This window comes from Rissa tridactyla, chromosome 4 (genome assembly GCF_028500815.1).
Source record: "Rissa tridactyla isolate bRisTri1 chromosome 4, bRisTri1.patW.cur.20221130, whole genome shotgun sequence".
NCBI classification, from domain to species: domain Eukaryota; kingdom Metazoa; phylum Chordata; class Aves; order Charadriiformes; family Laridae; genus Rissa; species Rissa tridactyla.
The window spans coordinates 92250022-92275743 of record NC_071469.1 but is presented as its reverse complement, the minus strand read 5'-3'; the positions used below and the strand labels follow the sequence as shown (position 1 = coordinate 92275743).

Here is a 25722-nt window from a genome sequence, read left to right as displayed (position 1 = left end):
AAGTCTTTTGTGCACAAACTGCACTAAGCTTATGCACGAGAACTTGAGGATATCTAATACAATAACAAAAAAAAAATTAATAACAGAATTGAAGGTTCCTTGAGAACTAGTAATTGATAAAGAGTATTTAGCAAAAACACCGGTATAATACTGTAGCTACTTGCTCTATTAACTAAAGAGTTATTGCATGTACTTTATTTCTTTTGACATAGAACTTAGCCATAATTGACCTCTTCAATGTATGATTGGGAGCCTTCAAAAGCATAGGTAAATGTAGACACAGCACCTATTCTTAAAGAAAAATTAAATGGAAAAGAGGAAAAGGAGAATGTCCAATGGTCAGGATGTTCGTCACAAGCACAAGAACAAAGACCAATAAAGGAACTCTGAACCGGGACCCAAACATTTGGATATCTAAAAAGGAAAGTTGTTTTGGAAAAGTTTTAGGACCTCAGCTGCTCCTAACTGGACAGATAGTACTCAAAATTACACTGAAAATAAATAGGACATTTGAACTTTTAAAACAGAGGTTGAGAAACACATTGGGTTCTGTATCATTTTAGATCTTTTAAATACAGATAAGGTATCTTTTTAAAAGATTAGACTACATTAATCAGAAGTAATTACGCTCAATGAACAATTGTGAGGTAACAGTCTGCATTATGCAACGGATACAGCTACGAGAGCAGAGTGTGTCCCTCCTACGTAAAAATCTCCAGCTCTGAACCCTCATGGTAGTAAGGTCATAACCCATCCTGCTTCATAAACTGAAAGATATAATCAAACGCGATTATGACCTTGAGGTAAATTTTTTAACATACCTATTACAAAAACAGCAATACTGAAAGTAAGTTAAAAAAAAAAGAAGTAGGGAGCAAGTAGTGGCCTAGTAGAAAAAGGGTAATGTCTGTGGTGGTGTTTTGGCTTTTCTTCCTTACCTCACATGGATGAGTCCCACAGCATAAAGGAACTAATTTTTTCTATAGAGCTCTAGAGCGGTGCACCTGAAACGCTGCACTGAGTATAACATACCAAAAATATAGTCAAAATAATTTCCAGATATTGAGGAAGTTCAGTGTGATGAAAAAGATCAGAAGATGGAAAAACAGACTAACAAAAGATGAATTAAGTCAGTATATCTCAACTAGGATGGTATGACATGAAAGTTGCCTATACACCTTTGTAACGGAGAATAAAAAGTCATTATTTAGGGAAGTTTTTTCTCTAGCTATAAAAATATGAATGAGGAGGGAAAAGTTGTTTGACAAAAGAGTCTCCTGATAAGCATATTTCTCCGGCTGGAATCATCTCCACAGTAAAATGACAGGCACATCAAGATTTAGATATTTAAAACCATATTAGGCAACTCATACATAAAGGTACTGCAGGTCAAACCTGCTCTTTCATCCAAGCGCATTAGATTATTTAACAGATTTTCCATCTCCAACTTCTAACCCCAAAATAAGCACAGATACTATTCTAGCAAGAGTCTTTAGAAAACAAGCCCATAAAACAAACTCCCTTGTATTTCTGGTGAATAGAAGTAAAATGAGAAGCAATTAGAATGATGATGAACTCATTAACTCAAAACAGCCACATAAATAAAAGCAAAGCAAGCCTAAAAAAACCTAAAATAGCTGATGAGACTTTTCCAGAGGACGGATGAATCAGTCTGGTTTCAGTCAAAATGAAATGTGGAAATAGTTGCAAACTGCCCATGGACCAGTGTCTCATTCTAAGTAACATCATGAAACTGGTACAAAAATCACCTTGAAGATAAATGAATTCTACATTCATAAACAGCATACCAAGCTCTTGACAGCTATACAGAAAGCTGCAGAACTTGATGCCAAAGAAATGGATTTACGTTATTTTAAAAAGCAGGTTGATGAGTAATCTGTTCTTTCTTACCATCGCACTTTATTGCATGTCTGTGTAGCGCCAAGAGGAGAACCTGCCACCATGGGGACTTGGATGGGGCTGTGCTGTTTGTTCATGACAAGATCCAACTTCTCTTCCAATGATTTACAGGTAGCCTCTAGTGCCAGCAACTTTGCCTCAATGCTATCCAACCGCAGGCATATTGTCTGATTAATGGAATACAGGAACGACTAGAAAGGGGAGAATGCAAAAAGAAACCGATTTTCAAGACTTACACATTTATCTTCAGCAACACACACATAAGGAAGCTCCAGATAAATGTGACTGGAAAACAATTCTAAAGAAACTAGCAGTGTGTCTAGTGACAAAATTCAGCCACGTACGAATCTGATGACATCCAGAAGCATTTTAGCATTCTCAGATTCTTCCAGATCTTTATTTAGAGGCCAAAAGCATCCGAGCCAAACACATTTTCACCTAAGCACTTTGTTAGTATGATTTCATACACCACAAAATCATTTAAAATGACATGCCAAGGCCTTTCATTTGGGACATGTAAAAACAAAAGGATTATAAATCTATGAACGCATCCTCCTGGATAAAGTTAAATAAGATTTTTTCCTGCCCAAACAGATAAATTCAGATGATTACAGTGGAAATTATATCAACACAAATAACCTCAGAGACAATTAATGCCACTCAGTTAAGTTTTCTCCTGAACAGCAAATCAAGAACAGCAAATAAATAAAATCTGTTTTCCTAAGCAATTTTATTCAAAAGAAAGCATATTCTACTTGGTTTCTCTTGAGAAAAATAGGCCGTTAAAGGGTAACGGTACACACTTTCTCCTTTGCAAACAGCAACTATGCCATCTTGTGGCCCTCCGCTACAATTTACACATCTAATCAAGCTGGTTCACAGTGCTGCTGCCCCACTGCTCTTTCAATACACAGCTTCCGTTTCTACGTCCATTTCAAAACTGCGGAATTAAATACTCTTTAATGTGTGTGGCAGTAAAATATTAACTGATATACTTATGCTCCAAGACAAAAAAAAGAAAAAACCAACCACACAAAGCTAAAGCACACTAGTAGGAACAGCAAGTACACAGAAGCCTGAGCTAGTCACCCTGAACCAAATTCGGCTTAACTGTTAGGAGAACATTGTTAGCTTAAAATAATAATTTAAAACATGCTGAAAGTATCTACAAATTGTAATGCAAATACATGCTCAAGTTTATCTTTTATGTCAATTTTATTCACTTTATCAAAAATGCACCAATAGTGATGTTTGAGTCACTGGAATTAATTCTGATGACATTTTATATCACATATAAAATTCTTGCTATTGATTTTACACTGGAAGATTAGCCAATCATCCAGATTTTAAAATTTATGGACAAAACTGAACAAACATTTACAAGAAGGCTATGAATAATTCCAGTATTATGTAAAACCAGTTTATTTTTCAATCTTTTCTTTTAATATATTTCCCCAAGAAAGCTAACTTAATTGGTATTACGAATCAAAACAGAAAAAGGCATTATCATAACCTTAATAGAGGGATCCTGGCAGTTAATTTCTATACGCTGACGTTTCAGAGAAGGCTCTACATCATCATCTGTCACTTCATGATTCTCCAACACAACTGTGAAGAAAAATAAGCATTGCCATAGTTTATAATACAAGAGGACAAGGCTCAAATTAAAAATATATTAAACAGACAAAAGAAAAAAATATGAAAGGCATTTAATTAACATATCGTATTTTTTTTTTTAAATTTACTTGGATTTTCTCCTAAATGTATGACGTTTTACTGCTGCTCAAAAAAACATTTACCCAAATCTAAGACTTTGTTTCAAATGCACTGAGGATGTAACACTCAAGCATTACCTTGGATTTTCTTTATGAGGAACTTACCATGAGGTATCAGAGTCAGCACATTAGCTGTTCCGCTTTGACAGATTCTACAGGCTTCTGAATTCTCATGTTTGTACAATACCATAAAAAGTACTAATGCAGTTCTGTACAAAAGATAGGATTACACCCACTACTCAGTGTAGTAGTGGGTTATTTTTCCTCAGCATAGATGAACAAAATCCCGCAAGCTTTCCAAAATAAATACTTACACATGAAAACCCATAGCTTCTAATAGCCTTTCATCTAAAGGTAAACACTTTGAAGAAAACAGGTACAAAAAAAGAACTGAATTTAGAACTGGAAGGCCTGGCTGGTAAAATCAAGACGCAGAACCCTCAACAGCCTCATGGTCAGAGCATCACCTGAGACTGGGCCAGGTTTGACTTCCTTTGCCAAACTGAGCAAAGAAGACTTGCTGAAGGTCAACCATACCACAGCTGACAATCCTGAACAAATTGCCAGCTATGCTAGGACAGGCAGGTCCCAGCTTCTCCTCCAACTCTTTGGGAACATTTCTGAAGTAACTTTTTTGTTCTGCATCAGAATAAAATTTTTTTGATATGTGTATCCATTTTCCATAACCATATAGTTACTGTTCTTTCAGTCTTTTACATGTAACGGCAGCATAGGATTAATGTCTATAGCCAATCTAAACACAGTTTTGCTTAGGAGATCAAGTTCCAAGCAAGGGATATCACAATATTTGCTTTCAGAAGTGTTTTACTGTCATTTCATTATACATACAAAGAATTTTAATAATGTATGAGAGAAACTATTTTACAAGTAAAACAACAATACATAATAGATAGTTGATAGATCTCATTTGAGGGAAAGCCTAAAACATATACGTCATCTGGAGAAAAACAAAAGATTACAGGATGCCATATTTCATTCAAAGTTTTTGGCACTAGTCTACATCTAAAGTAAGGCCTTTAAAAGAAAAGTGAAATTAAAAAATAAATCTGATCTAAAGGGTATTGAAAATATACAAGTTAAGTTATTGAAAACTTGGTATGGAGTCTTAACAAGTGCCTCAGAAAAAAAAATAAATCAGTGCCACAGTTAAGAAAACCTCCACAGCAATTTCCACCTCGTTAATGGGCAATACTAGAAATGAGCTTTCTCATGCCATCACTACCATCTCTACTGTACCTGGGTTATCTGGAGTCAAGTCTTCAACAGCAATCTGAACAACATCTGCCAAATCCTGTTCTGACATCATTCAGAACCAGGCAGCAATATGCAGTCAAACACCACTGCAGGCCCCCAGATAAGTAATTTTACAAGTCATGCAATCCTGAAAAACAGCAGCAAGAAGACTGTTAATATAGATATACTTGACATATCAATACTGCATTTATTTTTTCATTCTTCCTCTATAAAAGGAAATGCAGTTCTTAACGGAAGTGACCAACCTACAAAGGGATCATTCAGTTCTATCAACTGCTACTTTATTCGGTAGCCTCATCAAAGAGCCAAGGACTGAACTACTGCATCACCTCTATGAGTAACCTTTCTATACCAGGACTATGACAAGAGCTCAAGCTTTCCTCACCGATCCACCTTTACATATTTTCCCAAGGGATAAAGAGAAGGTTTAACTTCAGAGATTTGGCAGCTCATCAGTACAAAATACAAAATAAAATGTTTTCTTTTAAATAATTTTTTTGTTTTAAAAGTTTTAAGAGCGTACAAGACCATTCCTAAATTGTAGGGTTTTGATTTACAAATTATTACACAGCTCTTGGAAGCGATCAGACTTTAGTATTTAGTCTTGATGTCACAAAAGCATATGAAGCTCCCAAGCCACATTAGATCAGCAATTACTGCATTCTGTACAGATCTATATGCACACAAGATCCTCACATACAGGAATCTTAACAGGCTTCTAAGACCTTCATAAACATTCAGTAAGGGCAGGGAACTTCCTTGCAGCTAATTACAACTGGACTTGAAGCAAAACTTGATGGTTTTTTTCCTTGGCTAATGAACTTGCCTAGTTTTTCTACAGCTCAATTCCAATGAAACTATTTTCAGAATATGGTCCTGATTTTAAAGCCAAAATATTTCTCAGCCCTGCTCCCTTGGAATTCTCTGTCAAGGTTATTTATTAGTATTTTAAGAGAAACCTTCAGCCTGTAAAACTGAATTAAAATCACTGAAACCATTCATATCTGTGCTTTCCCACAATTTACAAAAGGATGGACAATGAAGACCAAGAGATCAGCCAATTTTTTCCTTTTTAACCTGGAGCAAAAAACACTGGAGAGACAATTTGAGGTTTACCAATGGAAACAGTAATTCATCCCTCAACACTGACACTGAATCAAATCCAACTATGCATAAAGATTTTCCTCTTTCCCTCTTCCACTTGAGCACAAGAAAGCCATTAAGCCAGACAGGTGGAGTACAAATTTTTGAAGAGAGCAACGCAACCTACAGAAGAACTTTGAGACTGGCCCAAGCAACCGCTGCGCGATGTGAAAGCCCATCTCAAAAGGAGGACTCCCCACATATCAGAATTGTTTATTCAAAATACCAGCACAGCCAATACTGAGTCATTTGAAATTCTGATCATGGTGAAAAGCTGTTGGGACAGCACAGACTGTGGCAGGACGCCCAAAAAAACTGGCAATACATTAGTGCATATGGATGCCATTTTGGCAAATTATATTTGCCATTTCTGAGAAATCCTGGTAACCAGCCAGACTTAGCATAATAAAACAGCTGTGCTACAGTTAATGTTTCATAATGTCACATACTGCTAGTAATATTAAGAACCCTGCCCTCAACTTGAAGGGATACATCCACCACTCCAAATGCTAAAAAAGGACAAACTAGAACAAAACTCCACTTTTAAAACTTTTGTCTATTTACACGATTCAAGACTTCACTGATACTTCACGTGTTGCATTTAAGTCAGTTATAGCTACAAATACAACAATATTTTATAAAATATTCCAAAAGATTTGTAATGCATTTGTTTAAACCCACTTTCATACTTCATCTCATACACGTATTTGGCCTTCCAAAAATAATTATAAAAAAATCACTGAAATTAATTAAACCTTTCTTCAACACAAACAAAAAACAATTTCACGCCTCTGACATCTGTTCTCCACCTCTCATGGGTCACAGTCAGAAAGCATTCAACCTCGCATCAGAAAAGGAGTCCCAAAATATTCTGTCACAGAGTCTTTAAACAAAGTCATAACAACCAAACTATAACTGGCAGAACAGCTACTACACATACACAGCAACGTGTCTTCATAACATTAGTATTTATTTCCATTGAAATTGATTTTATTACATTTTCAGTAAGTCAGACACAGCTCATAGGCAATTAGCCAACATCATGACGAACATATTTTTGCCTTCTCAACAGGCAGAACAAAATATACTTCTGCTGTCACCAGACGCAGTGAGCTCCTGTATCAAAACATAAGGGGAAAACAAATAAGTTTGTTATTAATGCTAGATGTGTTGATTAGGAAAGCAAGGCCCAAGTAAGCTACATTGGTTGGGTACTGCAACCACAATAGCTGTCCCAACTTGATTAAAACGCTCCTCTTCCAAATTCAGAATTTCAATTTATAACACAAAATTTTAGCCATGGTCTAACCTTCCTTTCAGAACCAAGGGTAAAAGCCAGATAAAATTTAAAAGGATTAGAGTTAGATTAGTTTATCAGCTTTAAAAAGCCTCAGTCAACAAATTCAGAATAATAACTTTGCCAATATAGTTTCCACATATTTTACTCAGTGAAGTATTTACTAGCATTTACTCACATAAAACACTCCTTTTCTTGAAATTTCCTTTATGTTCCCAGCCTTTTTTTTTTTCTCCTTTCTTTCTTCTGGCTGAAACCCTAGTACCCATTAATTCTAAATTAAGTATATGTACATTGGCATTAAGAAGCTAATGCTGAAATGTTACCTCAAATAAATATTAAGCTATAAGAAAAAAATATTAACAAAAAGACGGGAAGCCAAGGATAAACTACAACAGGGACATGAAATGTGCCCACTTTTTCTCCCCCAACCAGCATGTGGAAGTTGGATCAACAGAGCAATATTTCACAGTCAATTTGCCGTTATCTGGGGGAGGAGTATGGGAAGACAGCTTACACCAGACAATGGAAAATATCTCATTAATACATACACTAGAGGAGGCCTTGGCCAGACAAACTCAAATGGACTCCAGCTGAGCTACTTACGTGGACCTACACTGCACTCATCACTTCTCCCAGGGGGCTTTTCTGGGGCTTGGAAGAGATCGCCTCAACTCTTACCCAACACAAAAACTGAAAAACAGGTTACGGTGTGTATCAGAGGGACTTCCTCCCATCTCCATTCCCACATCAGCCCTGGATGCCTTCAGATCTCAGTTACCTCAAATGTTTCTAAGCCTTCAGACTTCTTGCATCATGTAGCCAGTTCCCTGATCAGCTCTTTTACTATCCACCCTTTCCCCACCCTAGGCCAGACACTACTTTGGTAATCCTTGCCTAGTGAACCCACCAGAAACCCATTCCTGTTGTTTAAAGCAGCACAAATTAAACATGGTCACATGTTTTAATCACAGTGCATAATGGAAATAATCACACATAGCAAACATACTGCATTAATTCCTTCTTACCTCCCAAAGGAAAAATATTTTTTCAAAATTTGAGAAAACAGTCCTAAGATTACAAGACAGAACAAGCATCAGTATGGAGTAACAGAACAAAATCTTCCAACAATAAATACAGCCTATTTCATCACCCATCAAAATATTAATTTCCCTATTTATGTATTATGAGTCGAAAGTAAAGACAAATACTCCTCCCTATTCTTGGCTTTTCATATTCAGAAACAAAGCCAAAAAGGGGAGCAAAAAGCCTACGGAGCACTCCTACAACCACTTGTTAGGAGGTGGCTCTACTACTGGAACCCTCAGAACAACTAATCAGAGACAACTAAAGGTATAAATTTAAAGCAAATTAGATAGAGTGCGCTAGATATCTCTGCCAATACTCTTACTCAGAAATTAGACACTTAACACAGAAGTAAAGTAGCCTTTGTTTAATTAAGTAAATTAATATTTGTAAGCAACTAAATTAAATTCACCTGAAATCCAGATTAGTTTTTCCACGCACACGTTTAATGCAATTTAATTAATCTGTTTTAAAACATTAATTCAGAATAATTCTTCTGAACAGCCCCTTGTAAACAAACCTATTTACTGAAACATCTGATGGCTTTACAAAGTTACAGGGCATCATTCCAAAGTGTATAATCAAAAACATCCAATGTCTTGTTAACATACAAAAACAAGCACAAAACATAAGTCTTTTCTCTCGTATGAATTAGAGAGGACAAACAATGTATTTTAAAAAAACATTTTCCAAAGCTCTAGTCCAATTAGAGTGTTTAATCGAACATCTCTTATTTAGGCAGCTGATCGCTCCCCTGGCTAGTATTTCTCAGTGCTATTGATACATGAAAAAATTCTCTCATACTTCAACTTGCACTATGACAAAAACTTACTTCTGATTGTGAAAAAAGCTGAAGGATGCCGTTTTACTTTCCCTAACCCAAAAGCTCCAAATGGTTTTCCTCTTCTTCAATTCAGTTTTTCTTTAAATCAATTAAGGCCAATTTTCAAATATGTCGTTTCTGTTACAAATCTATACATTCTTCTTTATACAAGCACAATCAGCGCATTTTTCTGAGAGTAATATCTACTATGACTGGAACAAACAAAGGTCCTTATTTTGCAAAGAGCTATGATCTGCTGACACTTGTAAAAGTTCCCCAAAACAGCAAACTAGCTAGGCTACAAAGGCAAGCCTAATGGTAAGAATGTATTTTATACATGCATGCATGTGTACTAATCCTCTGTGAGGAATACGTTGTGCAGAAGTAAAATGACCTTATGCTGTAAAGGGATTATAGTATAAAGACCATCTTCCCTCTGAAAGTGAAGATCCATAAAGGACATAATACTCATTAACTCTACTGCTTTAGTTAGGTCAGTTCAACTTCCCCGAGTACTTGTCCCTTCAGGGAAACAGCCCAGAAGGACCACTGAGCTTTTAGTCTCTGTGTAAAGAATAATCCACGCTAAGAATGCCTTTGTGCAGCTCAGTTTAATCCACTCTGGAAACGAATTATGCAAAACCAACAAAAAGGCACTCCAAGCACAAAATTTTTTCTGATTATAATCTTAATGAAGAACAACCAGCATGCTCAGGTTAATAACCCTGCCTAACCTGGCTACAGATCTCCTGCACTGACAAGTTTTCGTGTCTTCGCAGAAACAATCTCTATGAGTAGTCCCATGGAAAGAACTGGGAAATGTTCATATAATTTGATACATGAAGTTATTCACGGGTATTACAAGGTTCAGAACCTGACAGTGCTCTTTTAGTCTTGATCTGTGACTTGCAACATTTTTATAATCCCAAAGTCTGGCTTTTTCTCCAAGATCAAGTCACTTTAGTTGGCAGCTGGAACACAGTCTTCATACACCAATTAATAATTTCCCAAAAAGCCACACCAGTGCAAATGTTAATGCACTGTAACAGATTAGGAATAGCGTAATAAAAAGCAAGAATTTAATAGCATGCAGGGTTAAACGCACTGTTAATGCAAGAGCTACCACTTCCCTTATGCTCCAACTCTGTGAAGCTTCAGTCTATCAAAATATGAAGTTGAAAATTATTTTCAGTGGGAGGATGGAGAAAAAAGTAAAATCAGAATTTACACTTCTTTATTTCGACTGAAGACTCAAAAGGATTAGATTCTAATCTTTTTTAGCATCTGTTTAGCTATCGTCATTAATCTCAATCCACCTTAAAAGGCATGTAAAAACATTGTGTTTTAAGTAAATTTCATAATAAAAGGACACAAGTATTTCAGTTTAACAATTTCAAAAATTACTGTAACAATATACAGACATCTTTGGTTCAGCCAAAGATCAAGGGAAAAAAGTCTATCCTCCCAAAACACAACAGAAACATTCCTTATCTGTGAAAGCACAGACACTAGCCATAACATTCTAGAGATAGATATATAAAATAAATATCACTCACAGAGATGCTATGCTGATGGACTCCAGTACTACAAGTTCTTAAAATACAGATAGCAACAGGAAAAAAAAGAAACAACTGCTCCAAGAATAAAGGATCTTGAAATTTCTTTGGAGTACAAAATCTTGCAGGGAGGCAGAAATTCTCATGCATTGCAATGAAAGCTCACATTATTATTATTGTTTTATTGTTTCGCTTCTAGAAATATTCTTCACACACACACACACTTTTTTTTTCCTTCCACCTGGTACAAGCCACTGTTTCACTTGGATGCTTTTTTTCTAACTCTTCTAATACACTGCCCTTGGGCAAAATCCTAACACAATGTACACAAGCTAAACCAGAAATACCGCTGTCCTGCTTTCCAGTGTCCTCATACCAGCCTAACACCTCCAGGCACAAGGAACGACAGCGTTGAGTGTGTGGCCACCAGCAACTCAAGCACAAATTCTCCATGAACCCTCTATAAACACTCTTGTTGCTGATATGTCCCAACACCCGCACTGCTGTATCTTTGATATAATTATTCCCAAGTGAGCTAGGAAGGATATGTTAACACCTATCATAACCGCACTTTCAGGTGCCTAGACATGCAAAAAAAGTCTGAATTTAATTTCACAGACATACAAACCCATTGAAATTAATGAAACTACCCATATGGACTAGATACACATAAGTGTTTGCAGATTCAGTGCCTCTAGGCAGAGGTCAGTCTTCTGCATCATGGTATAATTATTCAGGACATAAGTCATTATTGCCACGTATGGCTGAAAACCAGCAAATACAAAACAAGAACTGCCCAGACAGCAACTGCAGTATGCAGAACCAGATGTAGTCATGTTGTTTTATTGTTTTCAACCACTAGATGGAGAATCTTTATTGATAACAGCTCCAAAAAATAACCCCGCGAGTACTTAAATTCAAAGAACAAACTTCCAGAATTAGTTTCATACTATTTATATAAAAGTGTCTCCCAGTCTCAAAGAAGTTCTACCCACGATCAGAACTTTTTTGAGATAGGTAGTCCAGGTGTCCTTTGACCTTTGGGTAACTGTACCTTCATTTGAAGTTACTACTTTTTTTTTTTTATAACCACTTAATCTATTTATCTGCTATCCATCATATCAACTAGGAATTTCAAACCACTGCCTAACACAATCAGAATTACTTGGGGTAGAGCTTAGATCTTTACAAAAACTGTAACACTGACACAAGTATTTTTCTTTTGTGCCTCAATAAACTCAAAAAAAAATCCTGCAGATGTTGGGAATGGACATATTCTTGATGAGATTATCAGCACAACTTGAATGCTTGCAGAATGTACTCCAGTTAACGAAGGCAGCTCCACAACGTCAGACTCAAAGCGTGCCTCAAAACATCACACCTAACTCAGTGTGCCTATGTCATTACGCAGAGACGGCTGTACCCCTTGGGCCTTTCTACGCCAGAAACTATGCTCAGAAAGAAAGAATAAGTTTGCTCCTGTAAATTTCCTATTCAGGAGTACTTTCATATGTTTCTAGCAAAATTGCATTCCTGCTAAACAGGTAAAATCAAAACCAAAAACTACACTAATGCTATTTCTAGTTGAAACATGAACAAGAAAAATGAATGGAACAATAACACAGCTGCACCCCAACTCATTGTCATGTTGTCCATAAGCAGAAAGCTCCTACCAGAATATTACGTGTATGAGAAAGAGCAAAACTTTGCTTGAAGTTTAACACTGCAAGTGGATTATACAGCAGTCAAAATACCATACTTAAACATTTGTATTCTGAGTGCTTTGTTTCCTATTCTCCATCACAAAACTCAAAAGGAGATTTAAATGTTATGCTTCATCTAACATGAAAGAAACCATAGCAGTGTACAGACTTCAGCAACAACAGGTCTAGTACAATGTGTGCTGCTGGTCCACCAAGGCACGCTATCCATGATTCAATTTTCCCATTTTTCCCATCTGGGAAAGAAAAAAAAAAAAAAAAAAATAAAAAGAAAATGAAAAAATCCTTCCTCCCCAAAAAAGCAAGGTGCAGTATCTGCCTGTGTTATTTTAAATGAGTTGGTATTATTCCTCCTGCAGGGGAAACAGAGGAAACAACAGTGATTTTTAAACATATCATAGAGTCTTTACTGAGAAGTGATTAAGAGCTGAGGTGGGGGGAAAGCCAATGTTCCAGAAAACACTGATAGATGAAGTGTCACCAGCTATGAAATCAACCTAGCACTAACTCAGAGCAGGTATCACCCAAAGTTCTTGTACCACACTGTAATTTTCACAAGCAGCAGGACAAAGTAACACAGCAAATGAGCTTCACCACTGCTGTTCAGAAGATCTGCAGAGGGAGCCAAGAAGCTGATTGAGAAAAGTCGTGAAGTCTTCTTCCAGTCCCAGGAATCACAACACTTGGGCACAAGCAGTACAAACATCGTTTACAGGCATCAGAACGTAGTCTGTTTCAGATGAGCCTCCTTTGCAGCAGAGGGATCTGCATTATCCTCACGAAACATAAGTTACTTCATAAAAGACCAAGGGAGCACATTTTCCCCCTGCAAGGATGCGTAGACTGAACAAGGTTTATACAAGGTTTATCACCAGATCTTTGACCCTGAACTTGCACATGAGATAAGACTTTGGAGAATACAATTTCTATCAAATTTGAGTTTTATTACTTCATTATCTTTTTTTTTTTTTTTGGGGGAGGGCAGGGGGAGGGACGACACGTACTGATATTAAAACATTTTGAAATCTCAATGGCATAGACTGAAATAATTTTGAGAAATTTTAACTCTAATTTCCCATATGAAGTGGACACCAAAAAGCTGAAAAGCTCTTTAAGACCGTACGTGATACAACTGTAGCTGCTTTGTAGCTAACAATACTGTGTGCCGGTCAGAAAGTCTTAGAGATACTTTCTGTACAACTACTGGTTTAACTCAAAAGGATTTTTTAATGAATGTATGTATGAGAAGAATAACAGATCTAGATACCAGCTATCTCTGCAATATTTGAATCCCCTTCGGAAAGTGGGAAATAAATAGCATAACAAAGGGCTTGTAACTAAAAAATAGCAGTTCTAAAAAACTGTCAGATGCTAGCAAGAGAGAAAAGGAGGTAAAAAAAATTTTAAACATTAAAACGCTTGCTAAACTTCCTGAATAAATGACAGCTTCTGAATACTGACCACCTACATAATAATTTATATCTGATAAAAGCATTTGCACACATCTCTAACATAGCTTCATTAACTATTTGAAGATTAAGTAGCTATCCCAGAAGCTTCTTTCCTGCTTAATAGTTCAATTCTGTTTTACTGTGCAATAGTTTGCTATTTGTGAAAATCTATGCAACCTATATTATTTTAAGTTGATTTAAGACTGAAAGTACACAGTCAAGATCAAAAGATGGGAAATAATGAGATGTTAAGGAAATTAGCATAGCTTTCAACTTACACTTCTGAAAGCCAAGGTTTCCGTTATGTTGTCCAATCACTTCAGCATCACAAAGTAATTTTCCCCCTCTCATTAAAAAAAAAAATATAGTCATTCTCTGTATTCAAGAAAACAGCTTAATGAATGCTATCACAGATAGTACTTTAAATGACCACTGAAACGGCAAGGCCATTAACTCCATGCAATTATTTAATAAGAAATGTTTACCAAAGAACAAATTTTAGAGTAGATTAAATTTTCCATGCAGATTCCCTCTTTCAGAGCTCCTCACAAGCACAAAGCTTTGGTGCGGTGGGGCTCTGCCTCAGTGGGAAAAGGCACACCAACGTGCCATGAGACTTGCCGACTTCACAGGAAGGCTTATCACCAACTCTGGCATCAATGACCACATGCCAACAGTTAAATTACCAGAAGAGCCTGTGATTCTTCAAACCTTCCAACAACATTTATTCCAGGTTTATAAAGAGACCCAGAAGGAAGGCTGAGTGAAGAATAAACTAGCAACCATACCATATAGAAAAAAAACGAGCTGGATAAGACTTCTGTCCAATGGACTGAATCCCTAAAACACATCTTGGATCACTAACCCTGCCAAAGCAAATATTACTTCACACACCAAACACTGCAATTTAATGTAAACAGAAAAAGATTACTTTTAAGTATGTTGCTAAAAGGTGTATGTCAAGGGCAGGGGTGAGAAGCTGTGTATGTTAGTTTCTTTTTTGTTTTATTAGAAATTAACTAAAACATGGAAAAAAACATAACAGAACACAATCTCATGTTTACTGATGAAAAAGCATTAAAAGTGAAAAAAAATTATTTAAGTTTGGTAGATAGAACTAGACTTTTTAATTAATAAAAATACCTAATTATTCACTTTCATAAACATCTGATTTAAGTTGGAGACTATTATTTGCTCTGAAGAGTTAAAGATATCACTAAATTCAGGGTGCACTTCAAACTGAAATCATAGCAGTTGGCAAATATAAGAATGCACATCTTCGATCAAACTAAAAAAATGGCGCTGACACAGATCTTTCCAAGTTTAACAATACCCATATTTTTCAATCATAAAGAATCAGAACATTCTCTATCTAAATCCAAGTAAAAGATCGTTTAGAAGCTTTAGTTAGTGCAGAAAACTGCTTGTATGTGTTTCTGGAACCAGCCACATTGCAGACACGACCTGTCAGTGTCTAGATAAAAATGAAAGCAGCAGTAACTAAGTCCTGCGTCTTGGGTAGCGGAGATGCACTCCTCAGCCATGCACACCCTGAGAAACACAAGCACAGCTCCAACATCATGACTACACCACATCACCAACAACACACTAGGCTAGGACTGGAACTATGTGATGAAAATCCCCATCAGCGAAATGCCAACTAGAAGAGACTGCCGAAGAAAACATCTTGCCCCGTGCTGGTTTGCAACAAAACAGCACTGCTGAGAAGCCACTTCCATTTGGCTCAACTGTTCTACGTCCAAAGCTCCTGCTCTCCTCAGCTCCAAGACACTGTGTGCACATCACGGGCGCTCTCCCACAATACATCATTTGTCAGGTCTGTGTAGTGGAGCACTGACACTACACCAGAATCTGTTTTTCTCTGACTATCGTATTCATTCACTGTGTTAAAACTAGCTCTTCTACAGAAACAAAAAAAAAAAAAAATGCAGAGGCAGGATGTGGGAATAAGACATACACCTGAACCTGACCGCCTTCGCTGTGCTTCATAAGACACCTTTGCTTAGTGCACGCTTTTCATTGACAGAAGGAATTAAACTGGAAGGTTACAGCATTAGGAAGTCTTAACTTCCTCTCTGCAGGGAAGAGGCTTTGCTGTATCATTCACAGGCTTTGCCTCGGAAAGTTGTTCAGCCTAAACACAGCAGACACCCCAGGACCAGTATGCACTATCGCAAGCACCTGGCTCAAGTTCAAGGGAAATTTGTGCAACATGCTTTATTCTTATGTGACTGGCTTACCAAAAACACAATCTTTGAAAGCAAAAGAGAATAATATATTTTTTTAAGCATATTCTATTTTTCCTAGTATGTGCACTGCTGATCTTCTATACACTGGAAAAACTTTCTGATCTAGCAATTCCAGGGGGGCCAAAGACAGATCCCAATGTTGGCACAGGCTTCTACTATCAAAAAGCACGATGGCCAACGTAAAATATACATATAATCTGCTTACTCAAAAGTCTTCTAATAGGTTTACCTCCTGTAGCTATCTAAAAAAAGGAAACATTCAAGCTGCTGAAAACAGACCTCAGCACTGTTTTAAAACGCAGGGTATTTTTAAACTCTTACAAAAAATAGTTACGAAAACAAACTGAAGAGCACCATTTCAGCAGAAAAATGTAGAGCAAGTAGTTCTTCACATTCTGAAATGCTTTCATTAGTACAGTCTGATCCTGTTTTGCCATTCCCCCTCCCACGTCCACAAAAAAAAAAAAAGTAACTAACTCCAGCTTTAAACTTGCAAGACTATATTTATAGGATGGTAAAGAGAGATAAGTTGGTACATGTAACAAACACACTTGTGTCTAAGGAGCAGCGAAGGAAGAGGTGTTTAATTTTACAGTTGCTATGACCTCACTCCATGGGTAGGAGAGATGTATTAATTATTTTTTTCATCATAAAATACAGGTGCTCCAATTTTCAGAGGAAAATTTGAAGTTAATGTACTTTTCCCTTAAATGGTCTAAATCAGGGTTTTACAAACAGGAAGCAAGATAAAAGAATTCTGTTCAACAGGCAGCATTACAAATTATTTTATTTAAAGTCCCAAATGCAAAGGATTTTATGAAGTTAATCCTTTTGTGCACTTTTGTTTGACATCTTAACGTGCAGTCTAACAAGTGGTAGGCAAAACTAAGCGCTTAACAGTAGCTTTAAAAACCTAAAACTGCAAGGAAACAAGTGTTTGACATGACTTTAAAGACATTTTATTTTTACTTGGAAAATAAAAAAAAAGATACGATTTAGCCTTTTAATGAATAGGTAAAAAAACAGAAAACAAATAAAATTATTTCAGTAGTTAACAACTAAATATCAAGTTTCAAACTAACGGAAATCAAATCTGTGAAAAAAAGTTTTATTGGCAAAGTTTAATATACATAGACATTTTATTGTTCTAATTTTAATCATTAGCTTCACATTGTCTCCTCCTACAAGCGGCTCTTGCTGTTCTGTCAATTCACATAAAGAGTTTCTGTCGATCTCTGGGGCAAGGGCTTCTGTGCACAAAGAGAAATACCCATCTCTTCCTTTCAAAATGAATGTACTGAGAGCGCCTTCACTTTCTAAGAAGCATCACAGCAATTTCAATTCAAGGCCTTCTTCAATGAAAGATATGAAGACATGCAAGTTCTCACAAAATAAAAACATGTATTCTTCCTGCACACATGACGCTTTACAAGTTTAGGGAAAAGCTCAAGATAAAGACCAGAGACAACCTCAAGTCCTTGCAAATGTTAGCATATTGCAGCAATTAATGTGGGCCTGAATCACACAAGACAGCACTACTCCTTGCAAAATCAAGGAAAACCTGTAATTAGCGCTTCTGGTTACATGGAGCTATGATTCTAAGCTCTTCTTCCTTTACCTAGTAAGTACAAAACAGTGTAAAACATGTAAGTTGTACTGTGTTAAAAACAGCACAGGCAGGAAACAAGCCTTTTTCACACATGTGTAGCAGAACATGTGCTGAAGGAACCCTTTCAACTGTGAACACTGATAATTAGGGCTCAATATATTACTACCCTACTCCTAACTTTATTATTCAATCACTCCTTTAAAAGAACCTTAAAATTTAAAACCTGTCCTGTAACCACACAACAACTTAAACATGGCTGGATAAGCAAGACATTAAAACCACTTGCTGTTATTGTAAAACAGACTGTAAGTTACAAAACAAAGAAAAAAGTTAGAAAATATTTTCATCCTCTGAAGGAGATGGCATGTTTCTGAAATCCAAACTCAATCTTTTTACTCCCTTTAGTAAATTAACTAGTCTTTCTTCGTAACATCTTTTCATGTATTACTGAAAACTGAACTACTGCCAAGATGTCATTTGATGTAGGGAATAAGGCTCATACAGTTTCAGAATCAAATTCTTGTTGGTCTGGTCAATTTCTATGGACATTCATTTTAAACATATATTAATACTTTCTAACAGAGAAAATCCATTGTTTCAAGAGGCACTGCTAAGACAAAGGCAGGGTTTTGTTTGTTGTTTTTGCTTGTCATTTTAAGATCTTGCATGAGTACTCAAAATGCAACAGATTTCATGTTTGCTTTTTGAAAGACTGACATCAGCAGAGTACTACACCTCACACAGAAGGCAAAAAAGATTACAAAAACCATTCCAAACTATCATTTTACAGCAATCTGAAAGCTGCTTCCACTGAAGCTATCACTCAGCTACTAACAGTCCTCCAAACTTGTTTACTTAAAGAGGAATAAAAAAAGCTTCCCTTGAGAGCTCTAAAAATAAACTGATACATAAAGTATATCCCCCATAGTAGGATAAAATTACTATATTTGGTTAAGTACACAACTTCCCACTGTACAAGGATTTAAAAAAAAAATTAAAAATAGCAACACTTGAATTGCAAATAAGGAAAAAAGGGAAGACCAAGTGTGTTGTCAAACAGATCACTAATATTAACAGACTAGAAAATACCAACCCCGATATGGACGTGAAAAACCCTTACTATGACTAAATTACCACACACGCAATACAGCGCCTCAGGAGACTATTTCCCGCCCCAAGTAGCAGCCATGTGAAAAGCAGCAGCCCCTTTCCATTACCGCTACCTGCGAGGAGCAGAGAGAAAAGGAAGAGGCAGTACCAATGTCACCAGGCATTTACACACTCTTACGACAGGGAGGGAGGGAAGGAAGGAGGAGTGCGCTCAGCGATGCCCCTTCCCGAAATCGTGCCTGCAGTGCAGCGTGTGTGCGCGACCCGAGCGAGGGAAGGCTCAAACCTGCCCCGTCCTTCAGAACGGGAACACACGAGCCTCGGGGAGGTGGGGGAGAGAGCGGGCACGGTCTTCGGGGACGCTGCCGGGGGAGGGACAGCCCAGACCCTGCACCTCGAAGGCCGCAGGCCCCGCAGGGCTGACCAACGGCCCCCCGCAGCGGTATAAGAGAAGGGGCCGGCACCGAGAAGCCCCGGCAAGGGGGTGACACCCCTCCCCGGGCCCGAGCGCGGAGGAGGCAGGTGGGGGGCGAGACGATGAAGAGCGGCACCCCCTCCCCATGCCGAGGGCCCAGCTCCGGCGTCCCGCGGCGGGAGGAGGCGAGTCCCCGGTCGCCACCCCCCCCGCCCCGTCCGGGTGAGGGGGCGGGAGCCCGCCGCCCCCCCTCCCCGCCTCGGCCCCTCCCCGGAGCCGCCGCCTCGCGGCCCGGGTGCTCGGGCGGCGCTGGGAGGAGCGGGCAGGCCGTGAGGGCCGGGACTCTACGCCCGGCGTCCGGCCCCCCGGGAGCTCAGCCCCGGCCGTCCGGCCGCGGGGCGCCGCGGTTACCGTGTGCGGTGCTGAATTCTCGTGGTGTTTGTCGAGCGGCTGCGATAATGGCGTCCTTCCTCGCGAGAGATCTCCCTCTCCACAGCGCGCAGGCGCCGCCGCGCTGCGCCCGCTCGGCCCCCGCCCGCCCCGAGCGCCCGCGCAGGCGCAGGAGGGAGGCGGGCCGGGCGGCCGCCCTTGAGCGCCGCGCCGCCGGGAGGGACTACAATTCCCAGAGGGCAGCGCACCGGGCCTGCGTTGCCGCCCCCGCCGAGCAGGCCGGGACCTGTAGTACGCGCGCCCGGCGCGGTGCACGCCGGGAACTGTAGTCCTCACCTCACACCTCATACCCACACGCTGTCCCCTCTTCACCCTGAGGCGCGTACCCGGCCCTGCCGCGACCCTTAGGGCTCCGCAAAACCTTCTTGCTCCGACCGGGAGGCCACAACGGGGTCTTGCAGTGCGCCCCAGGATGGTAATGGACGCGCCGTCATTTGGGACAAAGCAGCCATGTGGTTTGTGCAGGTGCCCCTTGGCCATGATCGTGTCCTGCTAGGCATGGCCCTGCCATTCCTTCTCCCACGGCGTTTCAGTGCTACTGTGAACTCTCAATGCTACATCTCTTTTGTATTAAGTGTTTCCAGACCTGCCAGGCGGCGTAGACACAGGATTTGGCCACCGGAGTTGTCAGCAAAGCAGATTAAACATGTATCTGCACCTTGAGAGCCATTCACACGCTGACACGTTCCCTTCCCCTACGCCTTCCTCTGGTCCTTCCATTAAATTTTTCCCTGCTGTGAAATGGCTCCTGAGCGCTTGCATCGCTGAAATGGGATGATCTGAATGTGAGCTGTCATATTAAGGAGAAAAATGTCACCATGCTCAGAACACAGCTGAAGAACAGGCAGCAAGTGGGAATTTGCAAAATTAGCTCATCAGACTGGCTCTTCTGTTGCTTCGTTCCTACATTTGGTGTGAGAACAGAATGACTGGGCGAAGGTGGAAAACCTTCTGCTAACCCTCTGGGAATGATAAAAATATGCAACACCACAAAAAGGAAGCACGGAGGAAGTATGCAAGGAGCTCTGAAAGAAGGCAAAGATTAGATTATTTTACTGTATCCTTATATATCACAGTGTTGCCCAAACAAGACCATCATCATACTTGATTTTTCAGCTTCAGCATAGCCAGCGGTGACTTTCAGACTTCTGCATAAAAATATTCCTTCAATGACATGCTTAATTCAGTTCTGCAGTGTCATGACATGCAACTCAATCCACTCTGGTTCAGCTGTAATTGGCTCCCCTGACATCTACAGACCTATGGCTAAATGGAGTTGTTGCTGCGGCTGTTGCGCTAGTGGTTTGAAATGCTGTTCTCAGGCTCTGTAGCTTTGTCATGTTCAAACTCAGGGTGTCCACTGCAGCACTTCTGCACCTGTATGAAATTAAACGGTGCATGTCACAAAAGCTCCGCTTTCTGAAGTGTTTCAGACCTCAGGAGAACAGCAGTTCCTCCTGCTCATCTGTCTAGAAGTTGCGGAGTCAGAGAACAGAAGAGGACGGAGACAGGTTTCATGTTTCAGGCTGGGAAACATGCTGACGGAGGTACCGATGCAGTCCCTTGCTTCAAAAGTGCTCGTAGCAACTTCTCAAGCTGGTGTTTTCAGTATTAAAAGAGTCATCATGAGCCTGGGAATTGACAACCAGTGTGTTAGGAAAACCCTTGACTCTGCTTCCAGGTTTGTAACTGTTCAGCTGAGTCTGTTGATTTATTTATTGTGTTCTCTTCCTTCACAAGCACATTAGGAAGTTAAAAGGTTAAACTACTTATAAACTGACTTTTCACACAGGATTATTTCACGCTTTGCTGCACAGATTTGCCCTGCAACAGATTTGCCAAACAGTTTCTGCTGCACTCAAGCAAACGACAGGTCCTAGCTAGAAAAACAGTAATATAAATACCGGTGTACTCCCTGCTATGGAAACTTGCTAGAAAAAGCCTTTGCCATCATAAACCAAATCCAATGTAAAAGCTGTCCTGTTTTCTCATCGGTACATTCCCTCCCAGAGATTATTAACTCACGTTCTGCTGAGGGTGTGAGATCCCGCTCCCCTCTGTATAGCCACTAAATCATTTCTCATCTAAAACAACACAAACAGAAAATTATTGTCATAAAACAATTATACTATTCACCTATAGTGAATAGTCAAATTAACTGCAGGAAATACTGTCAGGATCCAACTGATGTCTACATCTTTGATCAGAGAAAGCAACATAATAAAAAAATAATATAGCAATTTAGCACTAAGAAAGGCTGCAGCACTACCTTCTGCTAGGAAGCCAGTCTGCTTTGATCATTACAGCGATCTGGAATATACAATTAACTTACCTCTTGTAAGGGTTTTTTCCCCTCTTTACCAGAGAAATTTTTTTTAGGTTTTTTTCCCCCCTATAATTTCTTCCAAAGCAGGGGACATTTCCTTTTAAAATTTTGAATTACACTAATAAATCATGAGGAGACTATGCTGTCACAGCCTATCCCTTGTTCCCCTTGAGACTGACAGTCAGATATGACATGCTCTTCACACAGCATAAAGTATGACAGAAAACATTGGTAAGCGGCAGAATAAAGAGGATCTTTCTGTTCACAACCTAACAGTGGAGACCTCCTTTGTGCTTAAATCAGAAGGCCCAAATTTGGCTTTTAGTCTCCAAGACATGAATGACTTACCAAGGATAATTGTTTTCTGTGCTGCAGAATCTCCTAAACTTTATGAGCTTTCCAAAATGTGCTTACCTGAATATTTCTGCAATAACATAATGAAATTCAGTGCAAGTCCCCCTTTAGTGAATGAAGGCGTCACTTTACCCCGGGATAAGAGACTGGCTATGAGCAAGCACCAGGAAGAAGTTGATACACTGTAAGTTATATTCTGATTTAAACCATGGTAACTTGCTCTACTGCCTATGTCGAACCCATTTGTATTTTCCTTCCTTCTTATAAAAATGAGTAAGAACTTCAGGGTGCTAATATATCAAATTCATTTTCTAATTTTATAGAAGAAAATACATCCTGTTGCCCTGTTAGTCTGTTGTCCCAAATAAAATAACAGGGTATCTCTTTGTTGTTTTATTTCCTCACCTTTTTCATGCTGGTTTCTTTTTTTTTTCCTCTTTCTCTTGAATTTTATGTATGTGCTAACTTTTCTCTGTCATGTTATGAAGAATCTTTCGGTTCCAGGAAATATCTAGCTTATTTTACCATTGTATCAGCATTCATTTACTATTGTTTCCTAAGGAAGCTGCTGCTTTCACATGTTCTGTGTGGATCAAGAGAGATTGGTATCTCATTCATTGGTTTCCTTTTTTTTTTGTTAGGAAAAAAAACTTACCATAGCATCAAAGGTAAAAAATTAACACACTGTGCACACAATTTTGCAGCTGCATCGGCAGCAGGAAAACAAAGGTTGCCAAACAAAGCATTTGTTTAAACAAGTGACAGGCATTCATAATTATACTCACTGCTGAGCATGAGAATATAGAAACAAAGGCATGAAGAACACAGAAGATGTGATCAGGGCACAGAAGTAACTCTGGAGTTATAAGAACTCTGTAGGAATAAATGTCTTTCCTGTGGATAAAATCCTTGATCACGTCCTATGCTATTTAAAACAAAAAGAGTACTTGAAGTTCCCCTGTTTATTCAGTTTCTGATTGAGTTGCTTTATTAATTTTCTAACTCTCATAACTGGAGAGGGGCACAAACATAGCACACACTATCTTGTGACATAGTGATGCTTAATGGAAAGTTATAGAAGATACATTTTTTAAATAAAGGTTATGTTAATGCTGTTTGTAAACTTGCTGTAGCATTTCTCCTTTTATCAACAGAAAACTGCTGTTGAAATTTGTCAGTTTTCCTCCTCCAAGTACATACTCCCTCGTCACTTACTTTTCAGACACCATGTCCATTTTCAGTCTCTAGGAACTGTCCTTTGATTTTGTGACAGAAAACAGGTCAGGATCCAGCAGGTTTTGCTCCTGAATCTACTTCAGCTAGCTCTGCGGCTTAGGGCAAGACACAGACATTGTTTGTTTTGACTCTGATCTCACGTCTGTTCTATGCTGAGTAAACTCCATTTCACTCAATGAAGATACGCCTAATTTTCATGAATAAGGATGGAAGAAAGACCTCGAATTCCCACAGCAGAGAGAAAAACATCGTTACACATTTGGTCATACAGTTGGTCAAAGTTCATGGTCTTGTAAGGTCATTTTTGCTAGTCTGAGAAATAAGGTGAGAAGGGTCCGGCACGATCTCAATGTTCTCTTATTTATTTACATACTGTTCCATCTCCCTGTATACATCACGGAAAAAAATGATAGGAGGCTATTCCCCTTCTGAGAAATCTGCCATTCTAACAAGCTCTGTATTTGCACTTTGCCCGACTGCGATCTTCCCAGGATCACGCTCACAGCTGGTTTTGCTGCCCTTTTACCTCTGTTACACAGCCAATATCTTTGCCCAGTATTTGCTAGTTTGCCCAGCTTTGTTCAGGTTTGTCACAGACCATGTTTACTTGGTAAGGTACCATTACCACCATCAGTCTTTTTTAATCCACTGGGATTATCAAAAGACTGAAGAGGAGCTCATCACACTGATTTTAGAGGATTTTATCTGTTTCTTCAGACTGAGGATTGCCTGAGAACTCCTTTTGCATCTGCTGCGTCCCCACCTTCGTGTATTTTTTTCTGAAATACAGATACAAAATGTTACATAGCATCAATGTATCCTTAATGCTATTATTCCCAGCAGAATTTTACCATTTCCTAGTTCTGGACTTGCATCCATTTAGACACAGGTTCAAAATTATTTGCAATGTAATACCATTTTTTTCAGGTTTGAGGGGTAAAATAACCATACATCTTCATCAGTGGCCAGAGTGACAGAATGTCGCCTCAGCAAATTTCCACATAACACCATGTTTGTCATATGCAGGATGGCAGGGCTACCATTCGGAGAGTTGAAGTGCAACAAAGGCAAATGCCAAGTCCTGCACTTGGGATGGTATAACCCCATGGTTCGGTACAACCTGGGAACTGGCTGCTAGGGTGAAAAGCTCTGGAGAAGAGCACTGCAGATCCTGGAGGACAAATTGAACATGTACCAGCAATGCACCCTTGGAGGGATGAAGGTGAATGGCACAGTGGGCTATATCAGAAAAAGCATGGCCAGCACATCAAGTGACTATTCCCCACGACTCAGCACTTGTGAGAACATATCTGGAGTACTCTGTCCTGTTTGGGGACCCTAATGCAAGAGAGGGAGCAAAAAACTGGAGGAAGTAGAGGTGGTTAGCAGACTGGTGAGCTCCGTTGCATTACTAAGTGTCCCAGCAAAATTTGGACATCAAAGAAAAGCTTCCGTTAGGCTGAAGTAACATGTAAACCATGGGGAATGTGAGCCAAATCCAGAGAAATGAGTGTTAAAGCCCACCCAGTAAGGACCTGACTGCTTTGGGAAAGCTGCCTGAGGTGATACTTTTAGCTACTCCATAGAGGTTTCACACAGACAACTCAGCAGCAATCCCAGGCAGCTTCCCACTACTTGACTGACCATCCCGTCAGCTGTTATACAACAATAACTAGGTGAGGAAAATCTTAATTATGAGATCACTTTCCTTGTATCTTTTTAATTACACTAAACTGTAAGAGTATATTTCTTCTGAATTGTTGGGTTCAACCTGCTAATGTTGCAACTGAGACAAGATTAGTATAGGAACATCCTTGCAAGCATGATGCCAGCAGAATCAGATTTCTTGAAACACTAAATCAAGGAGGTAATTTTCTCTCTGCAAGTAATAGCGTTCATTTGAAG

General features: G+C 39.1%; 1 protein-coding gene across 6 annotated transcripts in view; it reads right to left on the bottom strand.

Annotated features, from left to right (window-relative positions):
• The window catches only part of BANP (BTG3 associated nuclear protein), a 153913-nt gene extending 133937 nt beyond the window's left edge, over positions 1 to 19976 (bottom strand). For 4 of the 6 annotated variants that reach the window (XM_054201228.1, XM_054201226.1, XM_054201227.1 and 1 more), the window contains exons 1-4: positions 7111 to 7229; positions 4953 to 5097; positions 3434 to 3528; positions 1912 to 2111 (exon numbers count right to left, since the gene is read on the bottom strand). In XM_054201228.1, the coding sequence (XP_054057203.1) occupies positions 1912 to 2111; positions 3434 to 3528; positions 4953 to 5022 (365 nt within the window). In that variant the 5' untranslated portion in view covers positions 5023 to 5097; positions 7111 to 7229. Of the gene's footprint in view, positions 1 to 1911; positions 2112 to 3433; positions 3529 to 4952; positions 5098 to 7110; positions 7230 to 19862 lie in introns of those variants that run through there. The other 2 variants (XM_054201225.1, XM_054201224.1) reach the window with 2 other exon arrangements.
• Positions 19977 to 25722: the final 5746 nt, after the last annotated feature.